Source organism: Strix uralensis, chromosome 5 (genome assembly GCF_047716275.1).
Source record: "Strix uralensis isolate ZFMK-TIS-50842 chromosome 5, bStrUra1, whole genome shotgun sequence".
NCBI lineage: Eukaryota > Metazoa > Chordata > Aves > Strigiformes > Strigidae > Strix > Strix uralensis.
In genome coordinates, this window is record NC_133976.1 from 73,184,507 (window position 1) to 73,201,465 (window position 16,959).

A 16,959-nucleotide genomic window follows, 5' to 3' on the forward strand; every position below is an offset into this window, starting at 1 on the left:
GTGAATATATCCTCCTTCAGGTGGAATCTGGCTATGTCTGTGAAGGGGATCACAAGACAATGGCGAAAGCTATCAAGGACAGGGTATCTTTGATTAAGCGAAAGAGAGAGCAGCGTCAGTTGGTGCGAGAAGAACAGGAGAAGAAGCTTCAGGAAGAAGGTAGTCAGAAGCAGCAGCTGGAGCAACAGCAACCATCAAGTGCTTCCCATGCAGGGTCAAAGCATCCCCTATCTGTCACTGGTACTACTCCTGTCCCCACTACTTCAGCATCGGTTTCTACACAAGTGGAGCCTGAAGAACCAGAAGCTGATCAACACCAACAACTGCAGTTCCAGCAACCCAGTATATCTATTCTTTGTAAGTGTGTCAGCTGGTTTATTTAGGAACTCTTGCACTTACACAGTTCCCCCCTTAGAGTCTAAAACTTTTGGTGTGTATAGCAGTAAATATCTTAAGGTGTTGCTGTCTGCCATTGCTGTCTGCTGAAGAACATTAGCACACTAGAAAGCACAGCAAAATAAGATGCATTCCTGTGCCTTAGCTGAGCCATGTATTGGCACAATTCACAGTCCAGTGACTTAGCACAAAATAATTTTCCACAAAACTTTCCTCTGTTTCAAGGTAATACGCTAGATGAACTGGAGCTCCTGCAGCACGAACACCTGTCCTAATTTTTGCTGTCCTTCTATAGGGACACTGTATTCTGGCCCTGCAGAAGGCTGTGTACTCTTGCACCAGTGCTGTTAAAGCTATTAGAAACACTTATTTGAATTCTTGTTAACTTAAGTTTAAGGGGGAAATGAGATTAATGTACAAGCAGTTCAGCTCATAATTTGCTTTCTGAAAAGTTTTGTTTTACATACTATACATGAAAAGATGAATTAACACTCCTAACTTTTCCTCTTCTGCCATCCTAACATTTGAATCACTATTTGAATAGTGATGGTGGATGAGAACTTCTGTACTAGAATGGTGAAGTTAGAAAGCAAATTACTATCTGCTCTTTAGGTAATAGGGATTTTAAGTTTGGGTGCATCTGTCAGCCAGCACAACAGACCTGTTTTATATGTCTGTGTAAAATTAAAAAAATAATAATTAAAACCCCCTGAAAGATCATTCATAACAATGTGGAATTTAAGTTTCTATTTCTAGTCTAGCCTTTTATAGGAAGCATAATTTACTATAAGATACTTAATTACTGATTTTTTTTTTTTTTCAGAGGTTAGGGGAAACCATATTGGTAAGGAATTACTGTATTGAGGAAGAAAAAAAAAATTTTTTTAACTAGCTTAAATATCACAAAAGGTAAAATGCTGATAAGGTCCATTTGATGTGGCACAAACATCAACCTAATACTTGATTGATTATAATATTGTTAAAGTTGTGAAATCCAGACTGCAGTTCTTCAAATTCAGATTTTTATCTTTAACTTCTGCAGCTGATGGGACAGTTGACAGTGGCCAGGGGTCATCTGTTTATACTGAATCATGTGTGAGCAGTCAGCAGACAGTGTCGTATGGTTCCCAGCATGACCAGTCAATCTCAACAGCTGCAGTCCAGGGATATGCAGCTTCAGTTGGCCAAGTGCAGTCGCAGCAACATGGAGGATATCAGCCACCTGCAGTGGTAAGAGAGTATTGCAAATGCATGGAATTATTTGATTTTGTATTTCTCTTGAAAGGTGAGAGGGAAGTCTGCCAGGCAATCTTCCGTGTGTGTTTTGTTTTGCATGTGGTACAAATCCTGTATGGGAGTAGTTAAGGGGCTGGTTTTGCAAGGTGACTGAGTCTAGGTGGGGAGGGGAAAGTGCGAGGGCATATTTTTCTTCAAAGCTTTTATTTAATCTTGAGTGCAGAATGGTGGGTTGGTTTTTTTTATGGATGAAGTAATATCCTCAGAACAAGACTATCTCATGAAAGTAAGCATTTAATCTCACTTGGGAAGGTGATGTGTGTATGTGTATATGAAGTTACCAGGATCAAGCTGTTAGTTTGGTTTGAAGAAGGGTTAGAATAATTTGAGCTACTGTATAAGTGTGAAATTGCTGTGTGTGTTCTGTGAGGCTTTGATTACAGATTCTGCAGGTAAGATTTTAACTGTTATAGAATGCTGCATGTGAGAACTCCAGATCAAAAAGACCCCAAACCCTTGTTCCCAATTTTATTTCTAGCTTGTGTTGATTTGCTCATCAGTTGTCATGCGTATTTCTTTTGCCTGGAAAGTCTGCACTGGGCACAAATACTTTTCCTACTATGTTCATTTGTGTTGCCCTTTTATTTTGGTATGTTTTTCTCCTTGGTATGTTTTTAGATCTGAGTATGAGAGTACGCAGAAATCTATTCTAATTCTGGAGTAGAACTTCTGCTACTGTTACGTTGTCCTCAGTGGTTCCCTTGTCTCTTGTTTTTTACACAAATAAAAATCTAAGCCTGAGGCAGAGACATTATGGTATAATGTAGTAATACCATAAGGGAGAAGATGTGACACTTAAGACTGAGGGTCCTCACTTTTTTGCTACCTGTGGTTGTAGGCTTTATTACAGCATCATTGGTGTCACTAGCTTTTTGGAAAACATGCTGGTTTCACTCACAAGCAAAGCATCTCCATCTTTTTCAGAGGCACTTAACTTGAAGTGTGTGGTATTGCTAATCCGTGATCAAATGAGTTTTTAATTCCTCTAAATAAGCTCTTGTTCTGGATAAGCCATATTTTCATGTGTGGGCATATGTTGAACCAGAAGCCATTTCACTGTCTTGGGATGTCTAGCTTCCAGGTTGAAGAACCATAATCTTTTTAGAGAAGATGAGAGAATGAGCATATGACAGAGGTATAGTCAAGCTGCTTAGTTCACTGCTAAGATCTGCTCATGCTCTATGATGACAACAGTGATACCAGGCGGTTGACAGAATGGAGTAGAACACTCTACAGGAACTGCTAACTGTTGGGAAGATAGGATGACAAGTGAAAATGATATTGATAGCTGGAGAAATGGTCTTAAACAGAAGTAGAATGAAATTCAATCAGGACAAGAACAAGGTTCATGCTTAAGCAGGAATAATCAGCTACACAAGTACAGGATGAGTAACAACTGACTAGGCAGCAATTCTGCCCCTCAGAAGTCAGGGTTTACATTGGACCACAAGCTGGACATGGTCAAAAACATCATGCTGTTGTGAAAAAGGCAAACATCATGTTATACAAAATAGTTGTTCTGCTCTTGGCCATTGGTAAGTCTATCCTGGACACCCTGCTTGAGTGATTTTGAGGGTGAACTGAGAGAATTCAGAGGAGAGTGACAAAAAAACCCCACCAGAAATACAGAAAACATGCTTTTTGTGGGAAGACTGAAATAGTTAAGCTGAGCCTATGAAAGAGGAGTTTGAGGAGGAAGAAAGCTGTAAAAGGCTGCTTTAAAATAGGAGAAGGCTAATCCGATCACAGCTTTGTTGTCAGCTAGAATAAGAAATAATAAGCCTAAATTGCAGCATGGAATTACTGTTTGGGGAGGTGGGTTTTTTTTCCCTAACCAAGAAGGACAGTTAAGTATGGCATTCTCCATCACATGTTTCTGAACAGTTTAGATAAATTAGTCAGGAAGGACATATATAACTAGTCCTGCCTTGGAACAGATGAAGATTATGGGTAAAGTATTTATTTAACCCTTTGAGTTCCCTTATGGGCCTCTCCCAAATTTTGGGCAGTCTAGCAAGATTTCCCACATCAGAAATCATTAAAATCAGATCTCCACTGGGTATATTGAGGTTTTTTTCCCTGGAGGTCTGTATTTGATTTCAGTTATGTTAAGAAATTGTGGATTACATTCATAAGAGGCATATATCATTAGAGAAGGAAAGCCTGCAGTTGAAGACTGTGTCTTTAAAACATCATCTTTCCATTCACTTAAACCACAACAAAATGCACCACACCAAAAAGGCAGTAACAAAAAACCCCCAAACAAAACCTCCCAAAAAACCAAACAACCCCAAAACATAGTTCTGTTTCTTCCAATTTGGTTGAATTTTGAACTATGGCCTTCTGGATTGTGGCAAGATTACAAAATCCTGATGCTTTTATTGGCCCAGTGTCTGGAAAATGCTTGTCTAAGACTAATTTTACTGAGTTTTCCACACATTAAACAACTGGTTTTCCACAACACATGTTGTAGAATGTGTAATGTTTAGATTTTTGTGGTAATGTTTTAGTTAATAACGACCCAGCTGCATACAGTTAGTCCACTTAATTCAGGCAGAGAGGTGCCCAAGCAAAGAGAGGGAGTGAGGTGTTATGTGTAAACACATACCCACTCACTAAACTAAGAATGAATGTTTGAAAACTCATCAGTATCTGTTTAGGTTTTTTTATTTGTCAGACTACCAGATGCTGTGAGTACGCACAGTATGGGCTGCGTCAGTGGCCCCAGAGAAAATATTCTCCTGTCTGTTCTGCCTTCCACATGCTTCTTTTAAGGGTACTTGGGAACTTCCCACACTGCTCAGTAACCTAAGGCAAACTTGAGTCCTCAGAGGTGTTCAGAGCCTGTTCCCAGTGTGTGTTGGCATTCATTCAGTGTTCTCATATCTTCTTGCACACATGTTACTATTGGGCCTCTCATTGTGTGTCTGCATTTCTTTTCTATCTCATTATAGTTTTTGCTTGTTTTGTTAATCATTTTTTTAATTGTTCAATTCTTAACTTTTGTTTTCCTTCTTTAGCCTCAACGTGGTCGTAGCATGTCAGTTTGTGTCCCCCACCTTCCTGCTCTTCCCTCTATGTCCTGCATCCCTCTCAGTGCTCCTTGTACCCCACCACCAGCGCTGTCTGCACCTCTTTCTCCTTTCTACCTTCGGACTGTCCCTGAAGAAACCTTTGCAGAAAAGCTTTCTAAAGCCCTGGAAAGTGTCCTGCCCATGCACTCTGCCTCTCCACGCAAGCATCGACGCTCCAGCCTGCCCTCCCTCTCTGTCAGTCCTGTATGTGTTACCATTTGCCTCCCGGCACAGTAAGATAAGTTATCATTAAATACATCCTGGGCTTTGGGCATTTTTAAAATGAGCAAATGAAGAGTTGATTCCTTATTCCTTACACTGTGCTGCTGGAATGTTGATTTTTTCTTTTTTCTGGGAAGCAGTACACTTAAACAATATCAAACAGTGGCTGACCATTTTTGGTTCTTTGTATTTTAGGATAGTATAAATGTAAATTACCCAGTTGTAGCACAGAAGGTAAAGGGAAGACTATTTCTTATCGCCTTAAGTCAGAAGACCAGCTTCTTATTTTCTACCTTCTAAGCAAACATTGAATGTTAGTTAAGCCCTCCACAAAACAACCAGCTTTTAAAGCTTGATTGCTGTGGCTGTTTTTTCTAAGAGCTTTGGCTAGCTGTGCTAGTGATACTAGAAATTCAGAGTATAAATACTTTTGAGGATTTTTCTGTAAGTTTTAATCGGAAATGCCACTTCAGCTACTTCTTAATGGGAAGAAGCCATAGTTTCATGTTTCTTAAAGTTAGTTGTAAGATAGCTTGCAAGACAGGAGATAGTCTCTTCAGTTTTGGGCTTTGTTTTACACAAAATAAACTTTGAGAAACATTTATCTGTAAATGAAGTAATTGGAACCAGTTCTCAGAATGTAGGAAGAGTTCTTCATCCTGTAGGACCTTCTTGTTAGTATCAGTCAATATGGAAATTTGCTGCTGCTTTTCTGGAGAAAAGAGTTTGGGGAGAAAGAGAACAATGTGGAAACAGCAACTTGAAAAAGTCATAAATGCCCTCTGTCTTACAGACAGTATATTTGCCACTGATTCTTGCTTTTTTTTTTTTTTTCCCTTTAGGGTAGATAATACATTGTCTCTCAGCATACTCTAGGCAGAGATGAAAAAAAGCAGAATTACTAAATTGTTTGGTATTCTTACACAGAACTTTCCTTAGTGAAATTTTCCCTACAAATCTTAAATAAGATGAACCTCATCTGAAGTTAAGTCCATCAGATGGAGTGGAATTGCCCGAGGGCTCTGCTATTACTAAACCTATGAATGTTTTATTGTCCAGACAAGAGTTAGGTTTGTTTCAGTGAGTGCTAATTTTCTATGTGAAAAGGTATGATCAGAAGTGATAAAAGGGATTGAAAGAGATGATCAACTTTGGCAGAATCCAGAGGCGCTGCAGTTTCATCATACTTTTTTTTCCAGCTGTGGGCTGGAATGGTTCAGTTTTGCTCATAAAAGGTTCCTCTTTAGCTCTCTGGATAGCATACAGGACACCAGCACTGTGTTTTGTGTTGGATAATAGTAAGATTTAATGTCGTTTTATCTTCTAAGTGCAAAATAGAGCCTCTGCATTGTTACTGCTACCAAGTTCTGAATTTTCATATTTGCCATATGGCAGTAGCCTTAGGGGTTTGATTGGATTTCAAGCCCTGATCACAATGGATAGCCCATGACAATAAATCTCATTCCATTGTCAGGAGCAAAACTAGTTTCTTCTTCTGAATTACTGGAATTGGACTGGAAAAGCAGCTCTAACATAAGCAAATGTTTCCATTTGTAGCTATGCCTGCCATGGATGTATTTAATGGATATTTACAACTCACCTAAATTTCCTAAGTATTGTATGTTTTTGACCATGAATTGAGTAGTCATTCTATAAAGTTACTTCACAGAACTGCCTAGTGAACTGTGCATGTTGATGTGCTTTCACTTTTAATGTATGAATTACTTGTCTTGTTCATGTCAATACAGCCTCAGCATCCGCGTGGGGGAACACCAACGTTCCCAGATTCACAGATATTTTTCCCAACCGTTCATGAACGGCCGGTGTCTTTCTCACCACCACCTGCCTGCCCGCCGAAGGTGGCAGTTGCTCAGCGGCGCAAGAGCACTTCATTTTTGGAAGCCCAAACTTGCCACTTCCAGCCATTGCTGAAGACTGGCCAGAGTTTAGTTCCACCTGGTGGTAGTCCCACCAATTGGACACCAGAGGCATTCGTTATGCTGGGCACAGCAGCTCAGAGAGTCGCTGGAGAGCCTCTGCATGTGCAAGTTAATCCTGTGTTTGAGCCAGCTCCTGTCCACAGTGACTATAGATCTGGACCAACACCTCCAGAGGATGCTCACTACAGAATGCATCCAGAAGCTGTATATTTGGTGGGCATGCACTACCCATCACAGGTATCGGAGCAGTATGATCAAGTAGCTTATAACTCTCATGTGACTGAACAACATTTGAAGCAGGTCTCTGAGTCAAACCATGGGCAAGGTGGTCCTCCACAAAGCTCTGTGTTCGACTTTCAGTCGGGGCAAACATACCTGGCAAGACATGTTCAGAACCTGAGGCTGGATTCTGGGATGGGTCCCCTTTCTCCATTATCCAGTGTTTCAGCTCCTCTGAGTGCAGATCCTGCTCAGATGACGTTCCACCAGGTATTTGTTCCACACTCTGCCCCGGCTGTGCTCTCTCACAGTGGTGATGGCAGAGCGAGCTGTGTCTTTGAGTTCCATGTGCACACACCGACTTCTGCTTCAGCAGAAGGGGCAGTTTTACCCCAGCGGGTCTACAGAAGTCGCCGGGGCTCTATGGAGATCAGTCAAGAGGAATCCACTCAAGGCATAGGGTCGCATGGTCGGCTTCAGCCTGTGACAGAGGAGCAGTGTAACTATCTTGGTCCTGAGTTAGCAGATCCCAGAGGGGGCTCTGCCAGGCGGAGCTGGCCGGAAGGAAGCCCAGAATACTCCAGTGATTCCTCACAGCTGACTTCCTCTGACACTGGCGATTTCCAGTCTCCTCCCCCTACAGGGGGGTCATCTTCTGCTTTTGGTTCAGACTTCTCATTGCCCATTGTTCAGCTGCCTCAGAAGGTATTGCAAGAGTCGCAGCTCTTCATCTGCTTCCCCCAGGGAGCCTCGACTCAGCAGGCCTTGTCCACCTCGCTTTCATCAGGACCACCTGCACTCTATCCTCAGGTTACAGGAGCAAACCCTTCCAGAATGTCTCTGCTTTTTATAAGTCATACCTTGCACTGAAAGGGGAGCCTTGGTCTTAGACTTGCTCCACGTGGTTCTAAGTATTAGCATGCATGGGAGTGTCTTTCCACCAAGTCAGTAGAATACTAGGATCCCTTTAACTTACCCGGTTGCGATGAGATAATGGGGTATCAGCAACCACTTGGTCTGTGTTCAGCTTTGGCTGAAATATTGGTAGGGCTTTTGTGTTAAGGGTAACAAATAGTCAGCGTTCCTCCTGGGACTAGTTGTTCTTGTGGCAAGAGATAGCTGCAGTACCAAACTGGCTTTTAAACAATGGGTTTAATGAAATATGTCTTCTCCACAGTTTGAATCAGCAGTGATAGTAAAACTGCTTTGTATTCTTGTTGTTGCTCCTTAGCCATTTAATGAGAATGTGTTACATGAAGTTGAACTTTTGTATGAATAATGTTTCATTAGACAACAACAAGGTTAACTTGGTGACTGTTCAAAATGCAAGAGGTTTTTCTAGGCTTGGGGGAAGAAAGTGGGAAGAGAGGAATGGAAGGAGCTGTATTATGTATGTGTACACAGATTTGGAAATGTACTTTCAGGATTGTTAAACTAAACGAGCTGAGTAGTAATTTTGTGGCACAAACAACTGTTGCTAATAGATGTTGCTTCTTTATAAGCCTAGAATATGGTGTCCTTTTAAAAAGCAAAATTTGAGGCCTGAAGCTTAGTTTGGAGGTACGTGTTTTATCAGCATATATGGTACTTGCAGTAGTCAGTAACACGTTTGTACACTGTGACTGTGAGGTGTATGTGTATATACATTGTGTCTGCACTTGTAGTCTGAAACTTCTCATAAGATAATTGTGAAAAGAGAGGATTCACTTTAAGTAGACTTCTCTCTTACTCCTGTTCTTGGAATTAGGGGCGCTCTGACATTTTTGTTATTGGAGTATTAGCAACTTTGGGATTTGTGTGAAGGAACTGGAGGAGAATCTTTTTGCTTTTTGTGGTAAGATCAAAAACTAAATATTTAAGGCTTTCTGTATGAGATAATAAAGGTGTTTTATTAAAGCTGAAACAGCTTTAATCACTAGTTTAATAGATAGTTTCTGTGCTGTAGGAGAACTTGTGGAGTGATGCTGCTACTTGGGGAGTGAAGCTGGGGATTGTTTCTCCATAAACCACCTTTTGTTAAATGTCAGGAAGTGAATTCTGATGCATGTAAAATACATCTGGGAAACACGATAAGGGATTACAAATATTTTACAGAATGTAATTTCTGGGATCTTTTATCTAATTCATTAAAAGATCAGAATTTGAAGCACAAACTGAGTCAACGTGAACAGATGTTACAACAGTGGGATATAGCACATGTTTAGATCCTAGCCAATAAGGGTGTCAAGCTTCTAAAACAGCAAAGAAAAAAATGGTTCTTTTCATTGGCAGTCTGCTTTCTCCAAAGTTTCTGTAATTAAAGTATATAATTTTAATAAACTTGTTCCTAATAAGCTTCTGCAAGCTGAATGATCAGAACATTAAGGAATTTTAGTAGATATTTCTGATATGATGCATATGCACTAGATATATTTCTTATATAGGTGGTTCACCAAAGTGGTGTGTGCTCAGGGAGCTCATCTGGAGGTCTTTGTCTAGTTATCTCCCAGGAGCTGATAAAGAAATATAATTGCCACAAAAAAAATAATGAAAATCCTGGGATCTGATAAAAAAAATGTCAGTCCCAGAAATAATAATGAAAATCCATTCCATTTTCCTCTGCATCTTCCACATTCATTTGTATGCCACTCATCCATTTTTTTCATTGCTTATTCAAAAATTCTGTCTTAGCTAGAATGTGAACCCCCATATTCTTCAATATTTAATTCTTGGTAGCCTTTGAATTGTAGTGAGTCTAGAAATGATTTCTAGCTTGTATTTTGACATGTCACTCAAAGGGAACTCATGACATGTACATGTACTGAGTACTTTGTTATTGGTCTAGAATTCTGTATATCTTTAATTTTTTTTAACAGATAGTTTTATTTCCTTCTAGCCTCCTTGTATCCCCCCACCTAAGTGTGTTTAGAACACATGTAAAGGTAAAACTTAATGCCTCTATTTCCAGTTATTATACCAAGGCATCCTGCTCTTAAAGCATCATCAGTGGAAGAAGCAGCTGGTAGGCTGATCTGTCTCATGTCGAGGGGCATGTGGGTTGCAAAGACTTTCCATATTGGTTGTTTTGGAAGACTTAAAATGGAGTTTGGTACTTTCCAGATTGCTCTGCTTTGTTCTGGTTGTTGTAGTGGAATTTGGCCAAAAGGACTGCTTGTCCAAAAGGACAGCTAGAAACCTATTCCAGGCAGAAATGATTTTAACTGCCTGCTGAAGAAACCATAGGGGTTTTTTAAGCTGATTCTCTGTCTTTTTTTTTTTCTCCTCCAGACACAAGTGCAAGGCCAGTCAGCCTCAAGCAGTGCATCGGTGCCATCCCAGCCTACCCAACATACTCAGCAGGTGAGATCACAGTTTCTAAACCCAGGACTAAAATACTTTTAACAATAGGATTTTGATGACTCTTTAAGAGCATCTGTCCCCCTTTAACCCATAGTTTTGGACAAAAGCAAAGGAATCCTCTGGTTCTTACCCAGTGTAACATGCAATGAAATTAACTTCACTGACTTTCTGAAATTTATTTTTAGAATCATGTTAATGCTTTTTTCATGTGTCTGTCATCCCCAACTTCCACCTGAGCTTGCAGTGGCAGCCCCATTCAAGGGGAGGCATGTCAGGATTTGCAAGTTAGACTGTTTAGAGAGGTGGATTTCATTCTCATTATTTCTTCTAACTGGAAATACTATCTTCTGCAACAATCTCTTAACTGCTTTTTTTTTTCCTTTATAGCATCTTAATTCTTGTTTTCACAGGTAAAATAATAATTCTGTTGCAAGATTTGGTGTTGATAAAGGAGTTGTATTAATAATGCTAATAAGTAATTGCTAAAGCTTAATTGACAGCATATTCAGAAGAACCACCGATGTCACTTAGGAGGGAGTAAAAAGTACATTTAAATAGGATATGCTTAAAAAACTTCTGTGGGGGGAAAAATAGCTTCTGCCTCTTTTCCCTACTACAGAATGCACAGCAGCCAGCCTCTTCCCAACAGCCTGGACAATACCAGCTGCAGCAGCCATCAGTTTCTGCTGGCGCTACTCCCACTCAAACTGTCTCTCAAACTCAAACTTCACAGATTATGCCAATGCCTCAGGCAGCAGCTGGGACACAGGTAAACAAATTCTTCTTTCTAGCAGAAGATTTTTTTCTTCTTCACAGCTGGCAAATTCAACATGCTGCTCCTTTCACTTTTGTCATCTTTTCTAATGGTTCCAAAACATTCATCCAGAAAATAGTATTCTTAGTGTACTACAACTGTCAATTTTGTTGGAAAATGTGTTGGAAACCCTTTCTTTCACACGTGGCAGTCGTGAGTAATTTGAGGGAGGGATAGCACTTCCATGCACAAAGATCTTTAAAATGTCAAAAGTATCATGAGGCATACTGATGAATGGTATATTATGAATGGATTTTGAGGAACTTGTAATTTCTCTGCTTCCCACATAATGTCTATCTTCTGCACCGTTATGTGTGTAAAACACATTCACTTATTTGGGTAGTGAACCATAAGGACTGCCTTCTCCACTCTGTCATCTTTCTTAATCCGCTCTTCTCCTTTACTCCTTGGTCAAGAAGCTTCTGTTACTGAATATTACTTCATTTTGGCTCATATCTCTATCTTGAACATGTGAGCCTTGATTTTGTTTTTTAAAATTGTTGTTTTGTTGCTTGTTCATCTAAACTGCCTTCCCAGTTGCATCGTTCGCTGGCTTTAATTGACATGCACCCTGCCATTCTCTGAATGCTGGCACAGTGGCTTCTCATTCTCCATCGCTTTAGTCCCCAAACCCAAAGCTGACAGATTTGTTGAAAGATTTGCACTTCTTTCCTGTAAGAAGGCAGGCTTGGCTCTGGGGACAGAGTTGAGGGGAATTCGATTCTGTTTATGCACAAGTCAGTGCTTCAGGGTATTCAAATGTTGCTCTTTCACCCTCTGTGGGTGTCTGTTTCAAGAGCCTGTTGAGTTCTTCAAGGGAAGTGTTGCGAAGTGAGGACCTTTTGGAACTCCAGCCAACTTCCCAGCCACTCTGCCAACTGTGCTTCCCCACCCACTTTAACAGAGTGCTGTAACTTGAATAACTCTATCTTTGACTAATGTGTAAAAACTCTGCTTTCTGCAACCCTGCTTTAAAAAAAAAAAATCTATCTCTATTTTCTTTACCTCCCCAGCTTCCTGTTTCCCAACCAGTGTCGATCATCCAAGGCGAGCCTCAATTACCTGTTGCAGCACCTTCTCTCCCTCAGCCTTCAGTTGCCCCATCAGTCCCCATTGGCTCTCATTTTCTACCCGTGGGACAGCCCTTGCCAACTTCCATGGTTCCCCAGTTCTCAGTCTCTCAGTTGCCCATAGCAGCTCCTCATGTGTCAGTGGCTCAGCCAGGTTTCCAGTCACTGCCCGTTTCAATGGCAGCTGGCATGAATCAGCCATTGCTCACACTGGCAACATCTGCTGCGGCAACCGCTGTCCCTGTAGGATCAACTCTTGGTCCTAGCCAGCTTCCCACTCTGATGCAGCCTGTGGCTCAGTTGCCCAGCCAGGTTCTCCCGCAGCTCCTGCAGCCGGCTGTCCAGTCCGTGGGATTGCCAGTCAGCATTGGACAAGCTGCTGAAGCTTCACTTCCTGCTGGAGATGCTCTTTACCAGGTATTGTTGCAAGCCAGCAGAGCTCTTCTCCACATTTTTACCTGTTCCTCTAAAGTACCAGATCTGAACTGTGTGCCCTGGCCAACCCACTTCTCATAAGAGAGCCATTAAGCCACCAAGGTGAATTCTGTTGTGTGGTAAAGGACCATTTTAAGGAGGGGGAAAAAAGAAAGTCCTTGGACACCCTGGTGTTTTGAGCTTTTTGTATTTGGCAATGGAATTTGTCTAAAATGACAGAATTATAGTGCAGGACTTTTTTCAACCACTGTGTGAAAGAGGACAGCTATATATCCAAGAGATTTGTCAATGGTGGTGGTGGGGGGGAAGTAATTTTAAAAATGGGAGATATGTGTTGGAAAGAAAATCAATGGCAGCATATTCAGCAATGTCAGTATTTCATTCCAAGTCTGGGGAGGGGTGGGAAATGGATTTTCTAGAAATAAGACAGCATGGATCTTGAACATGACGTAAGTACCTGATGCTAGTCATGAAATGTTGGACTGGTGGGCATGGGCTGCTTCGGCTACTTTGTGTGATCACTGTAAAAATGGCAATCTGAATAGTGACAAAAACAGTGACTCAGCATATGACTGTTCTTCTAGAACAAAAATTGTATAGATGTAGAAACACCTGCACTGGGATTATAAGGGGTGCTGTAGAACAGCAACAGTGTGTAGGAACGTTCCGTGGTTCCCGGGTCAGCTTATCATGAGAGGATGGGAAAAACACAAGAGCGTTTTTGCTATTACTGTCAAGAATCAGCAGCAGTTGCATAACATCACCTCAACAGTAGTTGTTCAGCCTGAAAATTCTTCAAACTCATTTCAAGTCTCAGACCTTAAAATATTAAGCTAACTAGGCAACTGTGAGAGTTGGGAGATGAAGATTGTTTTGCTTAAGACTTGGAACTTTGAGTGGGAATTTGCTTGTTCAAGCATGGTGTCTTGCAAGCTGAGTTTTGGCTATGTGAGCAGTTTGCGTCTCTGGGAAGATTTTGGGAGTGCTTGAACAAGTACAGAAGGTTGGAACATGCCCCTGAAACTGATACTTTTTTTTTAATTTTGGTTTCCTAATTAGCTCTGACATTCACTGACTTGGCGCTCTCATTTCTATTACAGGGCTTCCCATCTCGGCTGCCGCCTCAGTACCCAGGGGACTCGAATGTTGCACCTTCCTCTGCTGTGGCCTCTGTTAGCATTCCTTCTGCCGTGCTGTCCCCTCCCTTACCCACAGATGCAATGGCTCAGCCGGGCTATCTTGCTCCTGTTGTGCAGCCGTATGTGGAGCAGAATGTTTTAGTTCCCATGGGCAGCCTAGGAGGACAGGTTCAAGTGCCCCAGCCTACAGTGAGTTTAGCTCAACAGGCCTCATCTGCCTCCTCGCAGCAAGCAGTTTTGGAGGTAAATATGTTGAATATAACCTAACAATACATTTAGGGTGTTTGAATTGTGCAACAGTATGTCTGTGGGGAACTAATCCCTTCCATGCTTGTCTTCAGTTGGAAATTAATATTTCAAATGACCTTTTTCTTACAGCAGAATGTCATGCCAATGTGGGGACCTTGTTGTCACTGGCTGTTCTGTTGGGAAGTGAGTGTGCGTCCTGCAGGCAAAATCCTGTTAACACTTCACTTCTTGCTAGTACTGTAGAACATTTTTTGCCGTATCAAAGACAAACTGCAACTGATAGCCTTTCAGAATCTCGTTATGCCTATTCCCTGCAGCATTCTTGCTAGGGAGAATTTGAATTGTCTTTGTGTTCTGCATTGGCTTGCCTTTTGCACATTCTGTTAGTAAGACTGTGGCTGCATGGCAAACTGTAGTGACACGTAGCAGTAGAAAGGATGGCTGATTCCCTCTCCCCACCCCCCCCAGATGATCATTTGCTTCACTGCAGTTTGCTCTAGAATCTTTTGTAAATTAGAGCTGTCTAGATGCCAGCTGTTTGAAGTTCTAAAACGGGAGTGCTTTTAGCTTTACAACTGATTTGGGATAAAACATTGAAGACTACTGGGTTACTTGAAAAGGAATGGTATTCTTTGGGGGGGTTCTTGATGTAGATTTCTATCCATAGGGCACTCCGGGAGTCTCACAGACTGCTCCTTCAGAAACTCTTCCAGCAACACAGCCTGCTCAGTCTACCCCTTTGGCTTCCTCTATGGATAGGTAAGCATTGTGTGCTTTTCACCAAACTGAATTTCAATTTCATGTGTTAGATTATTCTTCCTTGGGTGATCTTTAGGTGTCTTTTTTTCACCATGAGTGTGTTCTTGAGGATGTGAGGAAATAAACTTCCTAGAAGAAAAACAGGTTTATGACAGGTGGAGTAAGTTTTGGTTTCCAGCAGGATATGGAGGGAGTAAATAGGATTGTGTATAGTAATTTCACTTCTAATCCTTTTTTATTTGTTAGTTAAATGTATCATAAGGGATGTTTTTCTGTCCTTTTGGCACTTAAACAGAATTCAAACTCCAGATAAGTTGAAAACATATTTAGAAAATGTAGTTGTACAACTCCGCTTGCAGGAGATATGTAGCTAAATAATTACTATTAGAATTGCTAATCAAAGCAAACATAAGTGTTGACAGGACTCTTCTCCCCCCTACCCTGTGATTAACAGACATCTACTGCTATCCGGAAGAAAATACCATCTCGTAGGGCAAACTGTATTGTTGTAGTTATGGAGTGCATGGACACTAATGTAAAGTTGCTTTTTTTAGTGCGCATTCTGATGTTGCTTCAGGATTGAGTGATGGCAACGAGAATGTTCCAGCTTCTAGTGGCAGGCACGAAGGGAGGGCTACTAAGCGTCATATGCGGAGGTCTGTCCGCAGTCGCTCTCGCCATGAGAAGACTGCTAGGCCAAAACTGAGAATTCTAAATGTGAGTATTTTTATTTTAGTGGCAGTTTGGTAGTGATGATACCTTTTTCGAGCTTCAAAAAGTTTCTTTTGAGGAATGCATGTCTTCTGCCGTCTTGTTCCCTGTGAGCACTCAAGCTATCCAGTGTACTGACTTCTGGAGTCAGTGTTCCTAATGTCATCTATTAAGAGCTTTTTGGAACATTAGATATGGCAAACAGGTTTGCTTAGCCACCAGTGATTCCACAGACTATTCCAGAATATTTGACGTATCCTCAGAAAAAAATGGTGCTGTACATGGCACCACTTTAGACTGGAAAGAGAGAATGTGTTTGTATTAGACCAGTACCATTCGTTTGTCTCAGCTTTAAAGCACAACTTTTAGATTCTCATGCTTTTTGTTTGAACTATTGTTTTATTTGCTGTAGGTTTCAAATAAAGGTGATCGGGTAGTGGAATGCCAGCTAGAGACACACAATCGGAAAATGGTTACTTTCAAATTTGATTTGGATGGTGACAACCCTGAGGAAATAGCTTCAATTATGGTAAGATATGTTTTAGAGATGAAGAATTGAATGCAGTCTTAATCACAGTAGTTATATAAGCAATCTTAATTTCTCATTTGTGTTTCAGAATTGTTCTTCCGTGTAGCATGGCATATGCTCACCTTATTGGTACACAAGCATAACTAGAAACTCTGGGCACAGCGGTATGCCAAATTGACAGTTAATGTTGTGTGCTAAGTTCACGTGAAAATTTGCATCAGTTTTTACCTTAGAAATGTGGTTTTGTCAAGTAAATCTGTTTTTTTTGCAATCTAATTTGTTGGAAAACTGCAAACAACTTTCTGTAAATGACAGGTTAAAGTTCTGTTTGCTTTTCTAAGAGCAACCATTGCTAGATCTTTAAAATTTATGCTTAAGCTTTGAGTTTTTTGCCACTGTTCTCAACTGAAATGGCAAGATTCTGCCCTTAAAGTAAAGAATGTGAATCACTTTCTAGTTTCTGAAAGTCAGTAATGACTGATGCTGCTTTTGACTTTCTCAAAGGAAAAAACCTCTCCATTCAGTTTAGAATGGTCAAGCATAGGAAAGAACTTGCCCTGCAGAGGTGTGTTTAAATGAGTACTGTGTAGCATTTTTTTTTTTAAATTTAAACTTGTATTCTTGGGCTGGTACAATCTGAATGAAACTGAGACTGTTTTAGTATTACTGAAGTGAGGGGGATGACAGAAAGCTGTATCTTTTGCCAGCTTCCTGGATACCTGTGCAGTGTTCATCTTTTAGCTTAGAGAGCTGGCAGAATCATAGGT

At 40.9% G+C, this 16,959-nt stretch overlaps 1 protein-coding gene across 12 annotated transcripts in view; it reads left to right on the forward strand.

The window, feature by feature from the left end:
• Positions 1-16,959, forward strand: part of WNK1 (WNK lysine deficient protein kinase 1) — a 105,390-nt gene that overhangs the window by 60,807 nt on the left and 27,624 nt on the right. For 7 of the 12 annotated variants that reach the window (XM_074871647.1, XM_074871641.1, XM_074871643.1 and 4 more), the window contains 12 exons: positions 21-357; positions 1,439-1,626; positions 4,713-4,970; positions 6,737-7,165; positions 10,415-10,486; positions 11,106-11,255; positions 12,314-12,787; positions 13,906-14,187; positions 14,323-14,376; positions 14,861-14,952; positions 15,507-15,669; positions 16,076-16,192. In XM_074871647.1, coding sequence (XP_074727748.1) covers positions 21-357; positions 1,439-1,626; positions 4,713-4,970; positions 6,737-7,165; positions 10,415-10,486; positions 11,106-11,255; positions 12,314-12,787; positions 13,906-14,187; positions 14,323-14,376; positions 14,861-14,952; positions 15,507-15,669; positions 16,076-16,192 — 2,616 coding nt within the window. Of the gene's footprint in view, positions 1-20; positions 358-1,438; positions 1,627-4,712; positions 4,971-6,736; positions 7,958-10,414; positions 10,487-11,105; positions 11,256-12,313; positions 12,788-13,905; positions 14,188-14,322; positions 14,377-14,860; positions 14,953-15,506; positions 15,670-16,075; positions 16,193-16,959 lie in introns of all 12 variants that reach the window. The other 5 variants (XM_074871640.1, XM_074871645.1, XM_074871650.1 and 2 more) reach the window with 5 other exon arrangements.